The 22,821-nt window shown below is 41.1% G+C and overlaps 1 protein-coding gene across 4 annotated transcripts in view; it reads left to right on the top strand.

The window, feature by feature from the left end:
• The window catches only part of NFATC3 (nuclear factor of activated T cells 3), a 137,133-nt gene that overhangs the window by 63,121 nt on the left and 51,191 nt on the right, over positions 1-22,821 (top strand). For all 4 annotated transcript variants that reach the window (XM_037877397.2, XM_037877398.2, XM_037877396.2 and 1 more), the window contains exon 3: positions 3,576-3,738. In XM_037877397.2, the coding sequence (XP_037733325.1) occupies positions 3,576-3,738 (163 nt within the window). The remainder of the gene's footprint in view (positions 1-3,575; positions 3,739-22,821) is intronic.

The following is a 22,821-nucleotide window of genomic DNA, read 5'->3' as shown; positions in this document are numbered from 1 at the left end:
ATGGAAATTGTTGAAATCATGGTGGAATTCCTCAAGGGCTTCTTTTCCATGGGTCCAGATGATGAAGATGTCATCAATGTAGCGCAAGTAGAGTAGGTGCGTTAGGGGACGAGAGCTGAGGAAGCGTTGTTCTAAGTCAGCCATAAAAATGTTGGCATACTGTGGGGCCATGCGGGTACCCATAGCAGTGCCGCTGATTTGAAGGTATACATTGTCCCCAAATGTGAAATAGTTATGGGTGAGGACAAAGTCACAATGTTCAGCCACCAAGTTTGCCGTGACATTATCGGGGATAGTGTTCCTGACGGCTTGTAGTCCATCTGTGTGTGGAATGTTGGTGTAGAGGGCTTCTACATCCATAGTGGCCAGGATGGTATGTTCAGGAAGATCACCGATGGATTGTAGCTTCCTCAGGAAGTCAGTGGTGTCTCGAAGATAGCTGGGAGTGCTGGTAGTATAGGGCCTGAGGAGGGAGTCTACGTAGCCAGACAATCCTGCTGTCAGGGTGCCAATGCCTGAGATGATGGGGCGTCCAGGATTTCCAGGTTTATGGATCTTGGGTAGCAGATTGGAACCCCGACCTGGGGTATTCTGGGGTGTGTCTGTGCGGATTTGTTCTTGTGCTTTTTCAGGGAGTTTCTTGAGCAAATGGTATAGTTTCTTTTGGTAACCCTCAGTGGGATCAGAGAGTAATGGCTTGTAGAAAGTGGTGTTGGAGAACTGCCTAGCAGCCTCTTGTTCGTATTCCGACCTATTCGTGATGACAACAGCACCTCCTTTGTCAGCCTTTTTGATTATGATGTCAGAGTTGTTTCTGAGGCTGTGGATGGCATTGTGTTCTGCACGGCTGAGGTTATGGGGCAAGTGATGCTGCTTTTCCACAATTTCAGCCCGTGCACATCGGCAGAAGCACTCTATGTAGAAGTCTAGTCTGTTTCGACCTTCAGGAGGAGTCCACCCAGAATCCTTCTTTTTGTAGTGTTGGTAGGAAGGTCTCTGTGGGTTAGTATGTTGTTCAGAGGTGTGTTGGAAATATTCCTTGAGTCGGAGATGTCGAAAATAGGATTCTAGGTCACCACGGAACTGTATCATATTCATGGGGGTGGAGGGGCAGCAGGAGAGGCCCGGAGATAGGACAGATTCTTCTCCTGGGCTAAGAGTATAGTTGGATAGATTAATAATATTGCTGGGTGGGTTAAGGGAATCACTGTTGTGTCCCCTTGTGGCATGTAGTAGTTTAGATAGATTAGTGTCCTTTTTCTTTTGTAGAGAAGGAAAGTGTGTGTTGTAAATGGCTTGTCTAGTTTTTGTAAAGTCCAGCCACGAGGAAGTTTGTGCGGAAGGTTGGTTTTTTATGAGAGTATCCAGTGTATCCTGTGACAACAGCGGTTGGTTAAATGAAAAGGTACTTTTGGGACATTAAGGAGAAAATAAGCTTAAATAGTGGTGGTTCTCTTGACTCTGCACTTCAGTTTCAAGAAGCCTACCTTTTTTGTATTTCCTGATTTTGACATTTTATTTCCCTTTTTGCAGGGTGAACACTTCAACCCCCACTTTTTCCTTCTATGTCAGAGGAATCTAGGATAGCAGTTACATAAGTAAATAGCAAAATCTACAGTTGATAGTTTTATTTGGCTATTTAGGCAGCAAATCTCTGCCTGTTTACTGCACCTCTCTCCGTTTTCTCTGTCTTGCTAACATCACTAGTTATCCCTCCCACCTGCTCATCTCTTGTTAGGGAAGAAGGAGCAGTCACCAGTCCTCTTCTCTCAGTTTGAGAAGAAGAGCCCTTTCTATTCTGACTGCCTGTAAAGACTATTTGCTGGCCTCTTCTCTCTCCCCTTCTGCGAGGAGCAGGGGAGTTTATCAACTGTCTGCCCTCCTCCCCTATGATCCAGGCAATCTAGATATGCCTTTCAGTCTGTTTCCTCTCCTCCTGAGGGAGAGGTGCCTGGTAGAAATACTTCCTGAAGCAGGGGAACAGAAGTGGGTAGTGGTGGTGGGCTCTTCTCCCAAAGGAAGCCTGTTAGTGGTGCCTTCTCTTCTCCCCCGCCATTCCCTGCTAGGGCACAGTGATGTTTGCATTAAGAGGGGAACATATGACTTGGCAGGGTGAGCGTAAGTTCATTCAGATACTTGCTAAAGACAAAACTGTGCTACCCAGCTGTATGGTGGGGAGGAAGGCTTCTTGTTCAATCCTAGCACATTGCCGCCCAGCTGTGGATATGTTATGAGATTTGGTTGAGTTCCCTGGAACTAATAGGGATCTGCGTTTAGGAGAGATTTTGCCATTCACTTGAGTTCTGAATGCTGCTGTTTGTGGATCTCACCGTGACTTGAGGGGTGGGTTAAGTGTGTTTTGTGTTTTTTTTCCTCCGGTAAAAGGGGAAGAGACTGAATTAGAAATTCTAATGAAATGAAACCATTCACTGGTCTTTTAACATGTTTTGCCTTCCCCCCTAGCCAGAGTATGGCAATATAACAATTTTAAAGGAAATATTTTTAAGCTTTACCTTTACGGAGAATAGTGACTCAAAGGTTACCATACTGGTATTACAAATAATTGTTCTGGGTGCAGAGTTCATTTTGACTACATCATATTCCTGCAAGTACTTAAGTTAAATAAAAAATTGTGCTGAATTTCAAAATTCCTGCATTCTTTGCTCTACTGGGTATTTATTGGATTGGTTCTGACTTGTCGTCATCTTATTAGAATTATATATAAATATGTGTACCTTAATTAAAGGGATAAATATAATGGATTTACCTCTTCACTGGTAGAATTGGGTGGCATGGATTACTTATTTCCTTCTCAAGCTCTTACTGATGATTTTATCTTCCTCCTCCTCCTCCTCCCCACCGGTGTTTGGAGTGACTTTATTACCGTGTATAAAGGCTAACTACTCTATTGATATACCTTGATCATATTTGTTTAATCCAAAAGCCTTGCACCATTTTGCACCAAGTCCTTCTACTAAGCTTGGACAACTCTTGTTTTCTTGAGTCCTGATACTGCCTTCATTTGAATTGCAATCAGAAAACTGGAACACTTAACACTTTGGAGACATCAGACATTTAAGACTGTAATTTTTCACTTGGGGGAGTAGGAGGAGGGGGAATGGATGCTAATGAATCTTGCAGAAAGGTTACACTGAAGTTAGACTGTCAATTTCAATTATCACAAAACCACCATAATTTAAACTCAGTTGGCAATCTTATTTGAGGACAAATACTGGTATGTTGTGCAATTTTATAGATAAAGTAGTATATGGAGTCTCACAGAACAGCTTCCTGCACGGTCTTTCTTTTAACCAGTGTTACTCGTCCCCTTCCAATAATTAATCCGCAAAGAAACAAATTTTAAATTAAATTTTGGATAAACATGTATAAAATACTTGAAGCAGAATTTTTACTTCTTGCAAGTTGAAATAAAGTGTAAAACTGTTTTGTCATTTTCATTACAAAATGGTAAATATAGTATAAAATGAGTGAGCGGTGGTTGTAGGTATTTTGACTCTACACTATGGCCAGGTAGCATGGTTCCCTTAAATTTATTGTGCATGTCTTGCTTTCAGCACATCTTCATTACCACCACTAGACTGGCCTTTACCAACTCATTATGGACAATGTGAACTGAAAATAGACGTACAGCCTAAAACTCACCATAGAGCTCATTATGAAACAGAAGGCAGTAGGGGAGCAGTAAAAGCATCTACTGGAGGACACCCGGTAGTGAAGGTATGACGTTTTTAAACTTTTACATAAAAGTTGTTACAGAAGATTGATCATACTTACAGTGCAGTACTGTAAACTGTTACTGTTTTCTTGTAGAACTTATTATGATCCTGGATAGATGGGACATCTCTGTAGAATACCGTTTGCTCCAATATGATCTCTTAAATACATTTTTATACTTTTAAAATTTATGCTACAATTACAGAGCATATAATGAATTCTGTTGTACATTATAGACTTATTGGCGTCATGACAGTATGCAAAACTTCTTCCACTCTTATCAGAAAGGAAATTTGGGGGTGGAAATTATATAACTGAGTTTATGTAATTTATCATGCTGTAATCCTCACGTTCTAATTTCTGTAACTCTCAAGAATGCTATCACTTCACTTGATTGATGGATTATATTGCCTCAATATCAGGGATACATTTCTGAACATTCCCTCTGGGGCACATGGCATTGGCCAGTGTCGGAAGACAGGACACTGGGCTAGATGGACCTTTGGTCTGACCCAGTATGGCCGTTCTTATGTAACATGAAGACTGGAGTATGCCAAGGATTATAATTTCATTGGTGGTTTTGTTTTTTTACACTGTATGTAAAACACTATGAGGTACTTCAAGTAGACGTTTGCTAATTTTCATTGCAGTAAACTACAGACCAAAAATTAGCAGTAAACCAGTTCTTTAGCTTTGTTTTTTATTTCCTTGTAAACTAGCCAGATTTTGCTGCTGTTGGGGAAGGAGATTAATACACACAACTGCTTGTTCTTCTCTGGCCCACTGGGAAGCTTCACATCACTGGCTTTCTTAAGTGGGCTGCTAAATAGTAAGGGGGAGGACAAAAGATGATTTGCTAAAGTCTCTCCCAGCTCAATTCTTGTGGTCTTTGGTGAGGATACCTGAAACTTCTTCACTTTTGTTGCCCTGAAACCAAGTACTTTTAAGGCAGCCTGTCTCAACCTTATTTCCACAGAAAAAGCAGAAATGTAGACTTTTCGGTTTTAGTGTCTTCTGGCAGTGCATCATGTAGCAATCCCCTTTTGGCTAGCAGTGAATGACACTAAATGTCCTCAAAAAGAAAAGGAGGACTTGTGGCACCTTAGAGACTAACCAATTTATTTGAGCATAAGCTTTCGTGAGCTACAGCTCACTTCATCGAATGCATCCGATTCTTATGTTAGTCTCTAAGGTGCCACAAGTCCTCCTTTTCTTTTTGCGGATACAGACGAACACGGCTGCTACTCTGAAACCTGACTAAATGTCCTGACCCCTACACTAGCACTTGCTGGATTCTTCCTTTTGTTACAAATGCTACATACATGTGAAGTGCTTTCCAAATGCTTCCTAATCCTGGAAGCCACAAAGAGAGAGAGGTGGCATCCCTCTAATTTAGGCCAGATCTACACTTAAATTTTACCAACATATGTATTGTCACTTAGGGGTGTCGGTGTTTTTTGCAACACAGCTGTGCTGTCAAAAGCTCTAGTGCTGGTATGGTTTATTTTGCTCGCTGAACTTGAATAAGCTATAACAGCAAAAGACTTTAGTACTGCTATAATTTCGTCTGTTCTAGGAGAGTTTTGCCAGTATAGCTATACCAGCAAAATTTAAGTGTAGACATGAAGAGGTCACTGACAGAAAATCTTGACAGAATGGGGATTGAAATTTAATTCTTGTGCTCTAACTGCTGGATTATGCTGTCATAATTTGAAATTCTGCTGTGTATCAAACTGCACCATAGTGTCAAAGGGAGTATTTTGGCAGTGTGACAGTGAAGGGAGTTGACAGGTGAGCCTGCACTCGGATAAGTCTCCTGTCCACAGACACATGTACTCTTTTCCTTCACTGGCTCCCAGTCTCAAGGCTCTTTGCCCTAATCTTCTACTTTCCTGCCTCACCTCCAGTCTGGCTTTTGTACCTTCTGTATTTGAATTAAATGGCTTTTTCGTCCTCCATGCTGCCTGAGTTCCCTCAGTGAGGTCATTTAAGAGCACAGGAGATAGGCACCCTGCTCTCAGTTCTAGTGCCCAGGCCAGCCATTACAGCAACATTCCAGCTGCTTCTTTGAGTAGTGTTGCTATGGGTGCTCCACTGTAGGTGTATATGCGTCCCCATGCTTCAGATTGGAAACTTTAGGTAGCAGTGTCCATTTGGCCCACACATGTGCTCTCTTTGTCTTGTATCTTGTCTTGAGGCTATCTAGCGCTGTGCAGGCAAACTGCCCTCATTTTCTTCTCAACCTCCCTTGGTCTGAAATGGAGCAATAAGCAGAATCTGACAGTCAATTAGCTTTAAACCTTGTTTTAATTTTTAGAGTAGCTACTAGAGTTTCCATTATTAGTTTATTACCACTCCCTTCTCCTTTTTCCTTTTCAATATATAAACAAAATCCCCTTTTTGTTCTGATTTAGAAAACAGTTGCCTCCCTGTCCTTTTTTGATTTTGCTATCCTCTCCCCTCTCAGGGAATGACCTCAAGAAGGGATGTGTTGGTTCCCCCGGGTACAAACGCACTCTCTCCTGTAGAGAGGCTATCCCAGTCAGCAACAGCCATTTTTGCTGAATTCACTGTTTAGGAGAGGCTCACAGAAGTGTACCTTCCGTCAGATATTAAAGACGAGCAAGAAAGAGCCGTGACCTGAAGTTTAAGCTCCTCATGATGCAGAGTCCCCTGAGATTGGCTTCTGACCCTGGTCCTGGGACTGCCCCGGAACAACAATCCCTGACGTGACCATCAACGTCCCTGGACATCAAACTATGGTGCAGTCAAAAAGGAAATCTAAGGATTCCTCTCACAAGAGCTTGAAAGAGGGCTGCAAGTCCACAGGCTGAACAGTTGACTAGGAAGAAGAGATCCCCAGCAAAGTCAGTGACCTTAGTACTGATGGAGCCATGGCATGGTACCCATAAGGTGCTAGGTTCCTCTGGTACCCATACTACCACCAAGCCTAAAGACCCGAGGAGCACAGCCTGCAGTGTCAGTATGGTCTGATAAAAGGCAATAAAGACCGTACAACCTTTTCTAAAATGTCACTGCACGAGACAAGGAAAGCTGGAGTACCAAGCGACACATCCATTGTCACACTTACAGGGGACCCTCTTCTGGACGGTCATCACACCGTTGGGACTACAACTGAACGAACACACACACACACATCGACTGACTCTAGTGCAACATCCGGAATTCATATGAGCCTATCTTGATGCAGTGAAGGCCAAAGCATGCCTTCCACTACACAAGTTCAACGCCTGTACCAGCTTGATTGACACCATTAGGACCAGCCCCTAGACCTCTGCAATTACTTGGGCATGTGGTGGCTGGCATCTTTGTGATAAGTCATGCAAGACTCCACGTGCATTGCCTACAGGCATAGGGGCCGACTCTGTGGGTGCTCCGGGGCTGGACCTTGTTCGGTCATCTGCCACCACTGAACAGCCGAGCTCCATCCTCTTTGGAACCCCCCTTCAGGTTGCTATCAGGCTGCTATCAAATCCCTCCTCACTCTTCTCTTCTGCAGACTAAACAAGCCCAGTTCCCTCAGCCCCTCCTCGTAAGTCATGTGCCCTAGCCCCCTGATCATTTTCGTTGCCCTCCGCTGGACTCTCTACAATTTGTCCACATCCCTTCTGCAGTGAGGGGGACCCAAAACTGCATGCAATACTCCAGGTGTGGCCTCACCTGTGCCGAATAGAGGGGAATAATCACTTCCCTCGATCTGCTGGCAATGCTCCTACTAATACAGCCCAATATGCCGTTGGCCTTCTTGGCAACAAGGGCACACCGCTGACTCATATCCAGCTTCTCGTCCACTGTAATCCCAAGGTCCTTTTCTGCAGAACTGCCACTTAGCCAGTTGGTCCTCAGCCTGTAGCAGTGCATGGGATTCTTCCTAAGTGCAGGACTCTGCGCTTGTCCTTTTTGAACCCCATCAGATTTCTTTTCGCCCAATCCTCAAATTTGTCTAGAAAAAAGAAAAGTAGTACTAGTGGCACCTTAGAGACTGACCAATTTATCTGAGCATACGCTTTCGTGAGCTACCGCTCACTTCATCGGATGCATTCAGTGGAAAATACAGTGAGGAGATTTATATACCCACAGAACATGAAAAAATGGGTGGTGTTATACACACTGTAAGGAGAGTGATCACTTAAGATGAGCTATTACCCCAGCAGGAGAGCGGGGGGTGTGTGTGTGTGAAAACCTTTTGTAGTGATAATCAAGGTGGGCCATTTCCACTCCCCCTCACCCCCCCCCCCCCCCGCTCTCCTGCTGGTAATAGCTCATCTTAACTGATCACTCTCCTTACAGTGTGTATAACACCCATTTTTTCGTGTTCTGTGGGTATATAAATCTCCTTACCGTATTTTCCACTGAATGCATCCGATAAAGTGAGCGGTAGCTCACGAAAGCGTATGCTCAGATAAATTGGTTAGTCTCTAAGGTGCCCCTAGTACTCCTTTTCTTTTTGCGAATACAGACTAACACGGCTGCTACTCTGAAATTTGTCTAGGTTACTCTTGACCCTATCCATACCCTCCAGCTTATCTACCTCTCCCCAGATGAGCTTAGTGTCATCTGAGAACTTGCTGAGGGTGCAATCCATCCCATCATCCACATCATTAATAAAGATGTTGAAGAAAACCGGTCCCAGGCCTGACCCATGGGGCACTCCGCTTGATACTGGCTGCCAACTAGACATAGAGCTGTTGATCCCTACCCATTGAGCCCGACAATCTAGCCAGCTTTCTATCCACCTTATAGTCCATTCATCCAATCCCTAGTTTTTTAACTTGCTGGCAAGAATACTATGGGAGACGTGTCAAAAGCTTTGCTAAAGTCAAGATATATCACATTCACCGCTTTCCCCATATCCACAGACCCAGTTATGTCATCATAGAAGGCAATCAGGTTGGTCAGGCATGACTTGCCCTTAGTGAATCCATGTTGACTGTTCCTGATCACCTTCCTCTTCTCCAAGTGCTTCAAAATGGATTCTTTGAGGACCTGCTTCATGATTTTTCCAGGGACTGAGGTGAGGCTGACTGGTCTGTAGTTCCCCAGGTTCTCCTTCTTCCCTTTTTTAAATATGGGCACTATATTTGCCTTTTTCCAATCATCCAGGACCTCCACCGATCACCACGAATTTTCAAAGATAATGGCCAATGGCTCTGCAATCACGTCAGCTAACTCCCTCAGCACCCTTGGATGCATTGGATCTGGACCCATGGACTTGTGCACGTCCAGCTTTTCTAAATAGTCCTTAACCTGCTCTTTCACCGCTGAGGGCTGCTCACCTCCTCCCCATACTGTGTTGCCCAGGACAGCAGTGTGGGAGCTGACCTCCTCTGTAGTATCAGAGGGGTAGCTGTGTTAATCTGTATCCACAAAAAAACAAGGAATCTGGTGGCACCTTAAAGACTAACAGATTTATTTGGGCATTCACCTTGTCTGTGAAGACCGAGGCAAAAAAGGCATTGAGTACTTCAGCTTTTTCCACGTCATCTGTCACTAGGTTGCCTCCACCATTCATTAAAGGTCACACGCTTTCCCTGACCTTTTTTTCTTGTTGCTAACATACCTGTAGAAACCCCTTCTTGTTACCCTTCCCATCTCTTGCTAGCTGCAACTCTAGTTGTGTTTTGGCATTCCTGGTTACACCCCTGCATACTCAAGCAATATTTTTATACTCCTCTCTAGTCATCTGTCTAAGTTTCCACTTCTTGTAAGCTTCCTTTTCGTGTCTAAGCTCACCGAAGATTTCACTGTTAAGCCAGGCTGGTCGCCTGCGATATTTGCTATTCTTTCTGCACTTTGGGATGGTTTGTTCCTGCACCTGCAATATGGCTTCTTTAAAATACAGCCAGCTTTCCTGGACTCCTTTCCCCCTCATATTAGCCTCCCAGGGGATCCTGCCCATCAATTCCCTAAGGGAGTCAGTCTGCTTTTCTGAAGGCCAGGGTCTGTATTTTGCTGCTACTCCTTTTTGTGAGGATCCTGAACCCAACCATCTCATGGTCTCCACCATCTTATGGTCACTGCTGAAACCATCTAGTTCTTAACAGCTATGTAACCTGCTTGAATATTCCTGTTTTGAGTTATCTAAATCAGAGCAGTAAATGACTTGCTAATTGTTTAAAACTGGAATTAGAATTTATGCATTCCTGTTTCCCAGTTTCAAGCTCAGATCACTTGATTATGCTTCCCTAAGTTAAAATTAATACAAACACAAATCAATATGGTTTCACAAGTGGATCTCTTCCATCTGTAACTACAATATAATAGTTGTATTTGATGGGAAGAGATCAAGTTGTTGTGAAACAAAACATCGATTTGCATTGGTATTTACTTTTTATGTGGTGCTGGGAAAAATTGTGTATTAAGGGTCAAACTCAATGAATGGGGAACACTGAGCTGTAGGAAGGTTAAAATACTTGATTTGGCATGTGTGCTCTGCCCAGAAGTGTGCTCTGCCCAGCTCTCCCTCACCCCTCCCCACCCCTAATGTACTACATATATAGTATTTGTAATATACATTACTTTTTACAGATATTCTAAATAGTCTTATCAAAATTTTTGTTGCTCATAGCCTTATTTAGCTCTTTACCACCCAACTCTGTGTGAGTTCATGATCAATGTGTTGCACAGGGTGTTAAGTGTTCCAGACACAAACTGCTCTCTAATGGTCTTTACATTTTGTTTGTTCATGCGCAGTTGCTTTTAGATCATACTACATACTTTGCAGCACTTAGCAGGGTATTTGTTTTTAAGATTATTTTCTGTGAATACGATGGAAAGTTTATGGTTCTGCATTACATACGTAATTTATACGTTATTTTTTTAACAAGATTTTAAGATAGTGGTACATAGCTTCAGTTTACATGTAGGTTGTTAGTCATGCTGTACTCTGCCTGTCACTAGGAAACTAAGCCTCTGACAAATTTGGCATCATCTGTCATGAGCATGTTTAATCAGCTTATCGTTTCCAATGTGTGGGGAAGCTAAACAAATTGAAGTCTCACTTTGCTGGATCACTAAATGGACTTTCGTGCTTTAAAAGGACATGAATAAATTTTATTTTTATTTAGGAGTTTCTGCAATGAAATTCTGTCGTTTTTGGCCATTCTGATAGCAAGATGTTTTTTATTATCATCTGCTACAAAGTATCAGCCTTTTAAATCTCAGCTTGATATGGGTATGTTCCAGTTTAAACTGTAAATCAAAATAATTTGTCTTAAAGGCTCTCTCTTTTTTTCAGATTTGAAAAAGTTATGAGTTCTTTTAATAAAGGAGGAATAAATAACTTACCATAATTCCTGTTTATGGCTTGGTTGCCATATTAAAATAACTAGCTAAACTATGGTTACCACATTTAGTAAGCTTAAGTTCCTATATGAGTACTGATTGTTTCAGTGGAATAGTAGTGTTTTAAATAAAATTTTATGAATAGTGAGATTCACTGATGAATTGTCAGAACTTCACTGATGTGTTCCTCAAGATCTGCTTAATGTTTTAAAATCTGAATAAAATGGTAGAAATTGTGGCAATCATATTGGCCCGTTCGCCTGAGGATATATGCCCACTATCTGTTATACAGAAACTTAGAAACTGTTATTGGATCCTTGGTTGCTCTCAGGTGACTTGGCCTTTTCCCATCTGAGTTTGCATAGAATCTTTTCTTTCTGATGTGACCCTAAGCACAATCATCCATGCCTTTGTCATTTCCAGAATGAATTTACTGCAGCATGTGGTTTCACCAGAAAACCTCTTTAAAGCTCATTTGGTGAAACACTTGCACTTAATTTTGCAGGGAGCATGTTGCATCTGTACTTTTAAAACTATGCTTCGCTATCAGTCTGTATGGAGTTCTTTGTTTGGTTTTGGGGATTGGTTGCGGGGAGGGGGTGTGTGAGAGAAAGAGAGAAGTTTTAGATCTGGTCTGAACACAAAGTTGCACCAGTTTAATGAAAGGTTTGATTTTTGTATTGATTTAGTTAAATGGATGCAACTCTGCATGGATATGCTTTTAGATTGGTTTAAACCTATCTTATATTGGTTTAGCTTGTGCCAGACTGTATCCAAATTTTGTTTTCAGTGTGCTGCAGATTTTTGCGTGAAAAATGTGTGTTGTAAACTGTCAGGAGAAAGCTGGAGATATTGATAGCTGGAGAGGAGGCAGTTGGCGCTCTCATCATGTAGGAAGATGGTGTGGAAGTTGGTTTTGTTTTTGTTTTTCATATGCAGGAGATATCACTGGAAACTTTGGTCAGGGAAGAATCCCCTCACTGTTTTTGCCAGGTGGGGGACTGTATTCCTCATTAGTCCCTCTCCAGTAGCCTTCACAACAAATAGGTGCCCATTTGCACCTGGCTCCTCTACATCAAGTAATTCTAAATAACAATATTATCCTGATGTTCTGGCTAAAATGGTCAACAGTAAACTAGTTAATATTGATCTTTAAATTATTAGCATTAGGCTTTAGCCTTGATACCTGATAAAGATGATTTGGGTTTCTGAGACTTTTTTCACTTGAGATTTTTTTAGCGAAAAACATGGAAATTGTCATACTGATGTAGACCAATATCTTGTTTACAACACTGCTCAGTAGCAGCTGCTTCACAGGAAAAAACTTGGAATAGGCAGATGCCGCATAACCTGTCCTCAGGGAAAGCCGCCTTTTAAGCTTTGTTTGCTTGCACCCAACCTACCATGTGTTTTTAATATGGCTAAATGTAAGTGTATACATCTAAGAACATAGAATATAGGCTGTACTTACAGGGTGGGGAGGGGGACTCATCTTGGGAAGATAGTGACTGAGAAAAAAAATTGGGGGCTCCTGGTGTATTACCAGCTGAATGTAAGCTCCCAGTGCAATGCTCTGGCCAAAAGGGCTCGTGTGATTCTTGGGTGTATAAACAGGCGAGTTTTGAGCGGGAATAAAGAGATTATTTTAACTTACATATTTGGCATTGGTGCAACTGCTGATGGAATACAATATCCAGTTCCGGTATCAACGGTTCAGGAAGGATGTTGATAAATTGGAGAGGGTTCAGAGAAGAGCCATGAGAATGATTAAAGAATTCGGAAACTTGCCTTAGATTGAGTTTTGTGAGTCTCTCATTATATTTAGTGTAACAGAGACGTTAAGGGTGACTTGATTGTAGTCTAAGTACCTACATGGGGAACAAATATTTGATGATCTCTTCAGTTTAGCAGAATAAGATATAACATGATCCAGTGGCTGGGAGTTGAAGCTACACACATTGAGACTGGAAAGAAGGCGTAAATTTTTAACGGTGAGGGTAATTAACCATTGGAACAATTTATCAAGGTTTGTGGTGGATTCTCTATCACTAGGAAACTTTAAATTAAAGTTGGATGCTTCTCTAAATATATGCTCTAGGAATTATTTTGGGGAAGTTCTATGGCCTGTATCACACAGGAAGTCGGATGAGATGATCACAATGGTCCCTGCTGGCCTTGGAATCTATGAATTTATGAACTCCCAGTAGTTAATGGTTAGCTTATGGCCCTAAGTTTTTCAAGGGTTTGTCCCTTCCAAAGCCTTGATCTTTTATTATTTTTACTATTTACTGCTTTGGATATTCATTACCCATATAAATGTTTGATCTTTTTTTGAATCATGTTAAGATCTCAAATTAAGTGATGTACTGTAGTAATGTGAGCCATAGGTTAATTGTGTTGTGTGGAAAAAGTACTTCCTTTCATTTTTTGTTCCTTTCGCTCTCATTGAGAGGTTGAACAGAATTTCTTTTCTTGTTTGTTATTTTGTATGCATTCGTCTTCTCTCATTTAATATGCCATTGTTTTCTAATGTAGTCAAGGTGCGAATGGTGTAGACTTCTTCCTCCCAATCAACTTCTTCTCTGTCAAGGTATTGTAGGGTTGTAGACTCTGCATTTTCAGACCTTCCAATAGGAAGAACCCCTCTGACTATCTTTTCCCACTCTCTAGCTCCTAGGAAATGGCCAGCCAGTAGTAACTATTACGTTTACTGAAAGAACAGTTATTTACCTCACAATAACTGTGATTCTTAGAGATATGTTGTCTGTCTAGATCCACTCGGGGTGCACATGACCCTGTAAATGTGAGATCAGATTCTTTTAGCCAGAAGTGTCCATTGGGGCTGTACCGGCACCTTAGATGTCCTTGTGGGCTCTTCTCCCCCCCGCAGTTCTCCAAGGGCGTAAATGGGACAGCAGGCCGAATTGTCCCTCATTTCCTTTCTGACTATACAATCAATAGGGTATAGGACTTCCTAGTAGCAGGGAAGACGTGAATCATGGAATCTACATAGACAGCACATTACGAAGAACTAAAGTTACTGTAGGTGCCCTGGCAATGTTTGAAATATAGGGGTGCTTCTTAGCAAAGTTGCCAAAGATGCCTGAACTTTAATCTGCAAAGGTGGATCTAGCTGTCTTATAGCAGGATCTGTTCCAAATAGATACCCATTATTTAGGCAGTCTTTGGGTGGATATTTCCTGAATTATACCCATCTGCAAATGCTACAGGTAGTTTGGGGGAACTCTTGAAAGACCTTGTTCTGTCGAGGCAATATGAAAGAGTTACACACAGGTCAAGGATCTTCAGTTTAGCTTCCATTTGGTTTGAGTGGGCGTTGAGGAAGAAAACTGGTAGGTGAATCAGCGGATTTAAGTGAAAATCAGAAAACTTTTGGCAAGAACTTGGAGTAAGGATTAAGAGTCACTTTTGTCTTTATGAAACACTCTCTATATAAGATGGACCAGCCATGAGGGCCTGAATTTTTCCCTGCCCTTTGAGCTGATGTTATAGCAACTAAGGAGGCAGTCTTTATAGATAATGAACCGGTTGCTAGGATCCCAAGAAGTGGTCCAGTTAAACCATGTAATTAACTGTGTTGAGGCCCAAAGAAGAAGGGGGTTCCCTGATTGTAGAAACAGTTGAATTAGGCCCTTGAGGAATCTAGCAACTGTGTGGTGGGAAAATGTGACCCTGAATAGGAGGAGAATATGCAGACATTGCTGCTAATACACTTTTAAGGAGCAGATGGATAGCCCTGAGTACTTTCTGGATCACCTGGCATCTCTAATAGCAAGAATTGGGGCTTTCAGGGCGGGGAGGGATAGCTCAGTGGTTTGAGCATTGGCCTGCTAAACCCAGGGTTGTGAGTTCAATTCTTGAGGGGGCATTTAGGGATCTGAGGCAAAAATTGTGGATTGGTCCTGCTTTGAGTAGGGGGTTGGACTAGATGACCTCCTGAGGTCCCTTCCAACCCTGATATTCTATGACTTTGGTGAAAGAAGGCCTGTCTCGTATTATGCCACATGGCTTCCTGGACTTACAGAACATCATGTGCCAAGCTTCACCTTCAGCCTCTTCAGAGATGGTTAAAATCAATGTATCAAGCAGAAAGACCCACAAAAAGTTCAAGGCATCTGGTTTGCTTCACCATCCACTACCAGGACTATTGTAATGGGTGCCTCGAAACAGGACTGGGAAGCACACCTAGAACATCTTTAGACACAAGGTCTGTGGTCCTCCATGGACACTCACCTGGGCAAATGTGGTAGAACTTAGTTATATGTTTAGCATTCAGAGCGTTCCTGCTTCTCTGAAAAGGGACCATCATTCAAGTCCTGCCAGATGACACTACAGCATTATACTATATCAACTGACAAAGGGGGAGCAAGATCGTCCCCTCTCTGTCAGAAAGCTATTCATCTATGGGATTGATGCAACATCAGAGTAATCTCTTAGCTCTTCTCTCAGCAGGTGCTTAGAACAATTTAACAGATCAGCAGAAAGTTCTTTTCCAGCCACAAATGGACCTTCAAAGACTGTCTTCAATCAAGTTTTTCTAAAATGAGGTATTCTTGTCATAGATTTCTGTGCCACCAACTTGAACAAGTGTGACATATTTTCTTCCAAAGAAGACAAATGCTCAGCCTCCTTTTCAGATGCATTCCTGATGCAGTGGAATAGAAAAGTGTATGGTTCCCATCAGTGTCATTACTTTTCTAATGACTCTAGCAACTGAGACTGGACCAAGCCCTCCCTGTTCAGTACAGAAACTTCAGTTCTGAATCACCCACTCTGATGCTAACTGCACATTATTTTTTCAGATCTTCTGGGCATTATTTCACAAAATCAGTCTGATCTCTCACCTCGACTTACCATCTCTCTATCAGACAGCATGGGTGCCAGCTGGCTAAGGGCCATAGACAGAATTTTATAGAAATAAACTTTATTTTGATATAGAGCAGAGAGGCTAACACAGAGCCAAATGGAAATGTGTTTTGCTTTGGGTCACTCAGCGTCACTTTACCCCTTAGAGACAACTATTCTTGTTGTTTTGGGCTACTTAATGTCCTTGAAGCACCAGGCCTTTCATATCAGTCAGGTTTCTTTAGCTGCAATATCTGCCAATTCAATATCAACTGGATTTTTTTTCGCTGAGTTGTCTGACTTACTGAAGGGTCAGATCTACTTTTCCACCAGAAAAGGAAACTTCTTCTTTTTGAGACCTAAATGTAATACCCTGCTGAAACTCATTTGAACTGATAGCATCATGTTCCTTGTATCCCATCTTGATCAAGACAGTGTTTTTGGTAGCTATTATCTGTGCTCAAAGGATGAACAAGAGTCAGGTATTGACAGATCCCCCTTAATTTATTTTTCACAAAAATGATGTGTCTCAAACCTCACCTGCAGTAGTCTGACTTTCACCTGAATCAAAACATATACCTCCTACTAGTGTTCTTTCCAAAAATCTCATTTGAATCCGGGGAAGCAAAACTTTCTCTACATTTGATGTCTTGAATGCTTTCCTACTACCTCTGTAGAAGACTACCTTTTCAAAAGTCCTTTTAAGGGCAGCCAATTGGAGCTTGATTATTCCCTAATCACAGCTACTGGGTCTGATGCTTGCAGTCTTTAAGTAGGACTCCTGGCACTCACCCTCTCAGGGAGATAACTGCTTGCCAGTCACCTACAGAGGGATCTATGTGTACAAATACTTAAACAAGAAAAAGCAGTTACTTACGTTACCATATCTGTGGTTCTCTGAGAAGTTTTCTCCACGTGGATCCCATGACCTGCCCTCCTTCCTCACTACGCAGAGTCCTGTGGACTTAAAATTCTGTATTGCCTAAGGAACTCTGAGGAAGTTGGGCCTGCTCTGCCCCTTATGCTGGTGGAAGAGGCAGCACAAGGGAATGCAGGGCGCAACTGACCAGAAGAATTTTATCTTGTGTGCATAGGGCGTATGCACACCTAGAGTGGACTGCATGTGGACAAAATATCTTAAGGTAAGGTACATAACAATTTTTGTAAAAACAAGTGATTTTAAATCATTTTAATTTTAAATAGCTTAGTCCTGATTATCAGAGGGGTAGTAGTGTTAATCTGGAACTGTAAAAGCGGCAAAGAGTCCTGTGGCACCTGATAGACTAACAGACTTATTGGAGCATAAGCTTTCGTGGGTGAATACCCACTTCTTCAGATGCATGTAGTGGAAATGTCCAGAGGCAGGTATAAATATGCAAGGAAGAATCAGGCTAGGGATAATGAGGTTAGTTCAATCAGGGAGAATGAGGCCTTCTAGCAGTTGAGGTGTGAACACCCAGGGAGGAGAAACTGCTTTTGTAGTTGGCCGGGCATTCAGTCTTTGTTTAAACCTGAGCTGATGGTGTCAAATTTGCAAATGAACTGAAGCTCAGCAGTTTCTCTTTGAAGTCTGGTCCTGAAGTTTTTTTGCTGTAGGATGGCTACCTTTAAATCTGCTATTGTGTGTCCAGGGAGATTGAAGTGTTCTCCTACAGGTTTTTGTATATTGCCATTCCTAATATCTGATTTGTATCCATTTATCCCTTTAAGAAGGGACTGTCCAGTTTGGCCGATGTACATAGCAGAGGGGCATTGCTGGCACATGATGGCATTATAATGATGTTTACCAAAAATAGATTTTCAAACTGTCTAAAAATCCCTCCCACTTTCAATTGCTAAGCTTTCATGTCTTAATTTCACTAGTTTCTTCAATCACATAGGCTTCCAGGGTAAACCAGATTTGAATTTCTAATGTGTTTAAAAAAAAAAAGAGAGAGAGAGAATATGCTTTTTAAACCAACCCTTCTCCCAAATAATGGAAAACTCCCTAAGCTTACCTTTCAGGCTTTCTTTATCACTGATGGTAAAAAATTATTATTTTTTTTATTTTTGAGGTGCTTAAGAGCACAAAGGCCACTTCACACAGATTCCTTGTGGTGCTTATGCACAGCTGCCTCTTTACTAATGCCCTTTTCATATTAACCTTTTACAAGATGATGTTAGAGAGACTAGGTAGGTGAGGTGATATCTTTCATTGTGCCAAATTCTGTTGGTGAAAAAAGTTTTGAGCTTATAAAGATATCACCTCACCCACCTTGTATTGCTAATATCTTGGTACCAACACTGCTACAACAGCATTGCATACAAGATGTTATGAAAGTCTAGGAAACCTCCATTGAAATATTAGATATGTTTACTATGAGCTGCTTATAATTTTTCAGCCCAGGTGGGTAACTTACATAATACTCCAGCAATCACTTCCCCCCCATTTCATCAACTGAAAAACTTGTAGCATTGGTCATCTTCTTATAGGGACACTGGCATCATTGAATTGTAAAGCTTGCATTCTTTTGGTCTTCGTTCACTTCAGTTACCCCACATATTTTTGCCCCTGACAAGTTTAGTGATATTACAGGATTGTAATACTCTTACTTTTAGGGAGGTCTGTTTGCTTGCAAAAGCTTGTCTTTCTAATCAGCCTACTTTTGTGATCTAGTAATGCCATGAGCAATTAATCTGGTAAAACAAAAAGAGCACTGAGGTGTCAATGGAATCTCTGTCTTCAGTTAGAAAGTCTAGGAAAGAAGGTGCGTAAAAGGCAGGAGTGATTCTTAACATGAACTGGTTAAAATAGAGTACTTCGGGAAGTTTGCCTGCATGTGGCAGTGTTTCTTAATGAACTCTCAAAAAGTAATAGAAGACTTCAGCTTGCAAAAACAGCTTAATTTTTTCTACTTGAATAACTGGGGTTTGAGTTTTGAGTTCTTTTTAAATTGTCTTATTTTCCCAACTGGTGGCTATTAATGCTAGGTTACTAAGCATAACTCACACTTTAAAAGGTGAGAACTGATTTTACAAGCCTTAGCATAAGTAACTTTGAATTTCAGCAGTGCAGTACACCTTTGTCTATTAGCTTAAATGTTTGTTCTCAAATTTTAAAATGTGAAAGGCTGGGCATGTTCAGTTCCAACATAAATGTAATATTATGTTGGCTTTAATAAACTGCTAGTGACTGATTCTTTACTAGAAACCAGATTTCTGTAATTACAGAAAATCAGAACATACCAAATTATATTACTGTTAACCTACTATGAAGCACTAGTTTTCTATATAAGTAGAATTATTGTAGGGCACTCATCTCAAATTTTGAGGTAGATCTTGTAAGGAAATTCAACTTAATTAAATAAAGAAGTGAAACATTTACCTGCCTTATCCACCAGAGTCAGTTCATAGGAATTAATGTAAAGCATAGTTGAAACACAAATATTCATTTTGTTTTAATTAAATTTGTAAAATAAGACTTCTGGGTATTTGTTGCAAAATATGAGTTCTACCAACAAGTTTATTGATTTTTTTTATAAAAGCCTTTCCCATAGATCATGAACTTCAATCGTTGCAGTCTTCTTTTCGATCAAACTGCAATTTATACAGCCCCATGTATTGTAGGATTCTTCATGTTAAAATAAATTTTTCAGTCTATAGTAGAATTGTAGCTTGCAGAATGTAAAATGTTACTTTCTGATCTTTGTACTTCCTTCTTTATAGATGGAATTCATGTGTATTCTAGTACCACACAAGTTTTCAGGGAAGACTTGAAAAGATTTGCAAAGTCTTAATATTGATGTTAGTAATAAACTGGTGAAAATTGTGAATCACAATTTTAGCATAGTCTCCATGCATACAGAAGTTATCCACATATAATTCAGTAGTACAGCTCGAACTGTTTGGAGTGAAGCTGTTCTAGCTTATCCTGTAGTGACCTTCCGTCTTTAGCCTTCCAGCTTTAGTTTAACTTACGCATGCACTGACCTTTGCTATGGAAACGATACAGAAACACAAAAGCAACTTGGCTGAGTTTCCTCCACAAAGCAGTGGGTGGTGTATCACACTATACTGTTACCAGAGGAGGGTTTTTAGAGGTCAGTAGTGACAGTGTGCAGTAACTTGTTCATTATTTACAACACACTGCTCATTAGCCTGGGGAAGGGAGTATATGGAAATTTATTATAACAAGCTTACTTCTCTACTATGAATATATATATGCTTATAGAGAGAGAGAGAGAGAGAGATGACTAGAACCGATGCTGACAAATTTTTTTTTAATACCACCCTGTGTAATATTACACTTCAATCTCCCCTTCACTCAACCACCAGTTTAATTTAATGTCTCTTTGTAATGGACATGTGGTTGAGTCTTCGGCAGGCTCATTGGTATTAATGTCAGTAGTTTAATATAACTGAGACTTCATCATGGTGACTGTACTGCACTTACTAGTATGTTGTATAAAGCTTTGTCTACCGAATCTGTCAGTATTAAATTTAACAATGTCATTATTTGTGTTTTTTTTCCCTCCTGACTGCTTTTTCGGAGAAGGGTAAATAAAATAAATTCATTAATATTTAGTTACAAGTTTGGGGCTGTTAAGCAACATTACTGTACATAGGTTTATTTGCTTTAGGTTTCAAAAACTTGTCAGAACCCATTGTGTCAGAACAGGAGATTGTTGCTCAGCTACTTGTGAAATTTTTAAGGAAGGAAAATTGATTTATTTTTTTACTGGAATAAAGAACCCACTTTTTCATTCAGAGACATGTATTTTTTTCCTTCAGAAGTTGTGGTAGTGACATTTTAATGCTGAATTAACTGTTTTTGTACGTTTTAACTATGCATTTCCATAGCCTAACGTGTTTAGATGCCTTAAAAAGAAATCCAAACAACCTTAACTCTTCTCTATAATAATGCCATGCAATAACCGTACATTTATGATTGAGGCATTTTAGTCTTTGTGGATCCACATTAGCGTTTTTCATGTTGTTACTGCAGGACAGAATTAAAGTTGTTCGGGTGCCTTAAATTTGCATTGCTTTATCTTCTTCTTTGAGTAGTGTTCCTGTAGGTGCTCTACACCCCCTGCATCTTTGATTGGACGTTTCTCATAGCAGCGTCCATTTGGCCCACACATGCATGTTAGTTAATCTCATTCCCTGTGCCATTGTTGTTTAGCACTGCGCAGCTGAACAACCCTTAGTTTCTTCTCAACCACCTCTGGCAGTTGTCCTGTTGAGATTTTCTCAACTTTATCCTCATTTCTTTTTAATAATTAGTCATATTACTATCAGTTTCATTAGTTAGTAATAGTATAGCTGCTGCTTTGAAATTTTTTTCAGTTCACCAAATGAAGGAAGGAAAAGCCCCAGGTAAAGATGAACTGACAATCGAAATAAGAGCTGGAGGCCAAGACCTTTGGGAAACCCTTACTCAGAGGTTTAGCCAGTACTTGGAAATGCAGAAGATAGCATCTAGCTGGAAGGAGTCCAACACCCTCCTGCTGTACAAGAAGGGAAATTGTGAAGATCTGAAGACCTATTGTCCAATATGCCTGCTCTCACATGTCTACAAGCTGTTCACCAAATATTAACAAATTGACTCTGAGTCTGCACAAGCAGCAGCCAAGAGAGCAGGCAGGCTTTCAAAGGAATTTCAGCACAATGGACCATATTTTCACTATAATCCAGCTATTGGGACACTCAAGGGAATACATATTTTCTTTATGTATTGCCTTCGTCGACTATGAAAAAGCGTTCAACAGCATAGATATCAATGTAGTGTTGAAACTACTAAAGGAAGCTAATCCTGACTGCACTACAGATATAACTTAATATGATAGCCCCCACCCCCTTCACATCCCAGTTAAGAAAGGTGTGAAACAGGGAGACACGGTTTCACCGAACCTCTTCACAGCCTGTCTTGAAATGGTAATGAAGCGGATGAATTGGAAGGGTGGAATCAACATCAATGGAGAGAAGTTAAACCATCTCAGATTTGCAGACGATATTGTGTTGATCGCCGAAAATATTATCAAACTACAGAAAATGCTGTGAGAACTCCACATAAGAAGTAGCTAAGTCGGACTGAAAATTAACCCCTCCAAAACATAAAATATGCGGTTTCAGACCTTGCCAAAAGCCCAGATAACAATTAAGGAAGAACAAATAGAAGAAGTTGAGTAATATATCTGTTTGGGCCAAGAAATATTTAACATGCGCCATGATCAGGAAGGTGAAATCTCGCGGAGAAAGAAAGCAGGTTGGTGCGCATTCAGTTGCGTCAAGAATGTCCTCCAAGGAAAAATCAACAAGGCAACATGCGCCAGCCTCTTCAACTCTACAGTACTGCCAGCAATGTTGTATGGCAGCGAAACGTGGACGCTGATGAAGACAGAAGAGCAGCAACTGTCCGTCATGGAGAGGGCAATGGAAAGAAGAATTCTGGGAATTTCAATCTGCGACCGAGTCCCCAGTGAAGTGATCAGACAGCAGAGTGGAGTGCAGGATGTTGTTGCGATGAGCCGGGCATATAGCAAGGCTCACTGACAGTCGATGGACCACAGCTGTCTGAGTGGGACCCATGGGAACTGAAACGACCACTCAGCTGACCTCCAAAGAGATGGAAAGATTTTATTATGAAAAGACATGGCCACACATGGAAAAGGAAGGCCAGGTTATGAGAAGAATGGAAGACGTGTGATCGGTGCAATCTATATGAGGGCTGAAGGACCAATTGATCAGGGTGATTTGCCTGTGTGTTACTTTAGTTACTGATCTAGGAAGAATTCAATCTCCAGAGTCTATCAATCCATCTGGAAAGTTCCTTTCACCTAGTGCAGATTCCAGATTGTAAAGTTGTTCTATCCTGGGATTGCTGATGTTATACCCTTCCTTTGTATGGGCTTTAACAAGGACCTAGAGCCTTGA

This window comes from Chelonia mydas, chromosome 12 (assembly GCF_015237465.2).
Source record: "Chelonia mydas isolate rCheMyd1 chromosome 12, rCheMyd1.pri.v2, whole genome shotgun sequence".
In the NCBI taxonomy this organism is placed as follows: Eukaryota; Metazoa; Chordata; order Testudines; family Cheloniidae; genus Chelonia; species Chelonia mydas.
The sequence above is the reverse complement of the archived record's forward strand: the minus strand, read 5'-3'. Positions and strand labels throughout refer to the sequence as shown.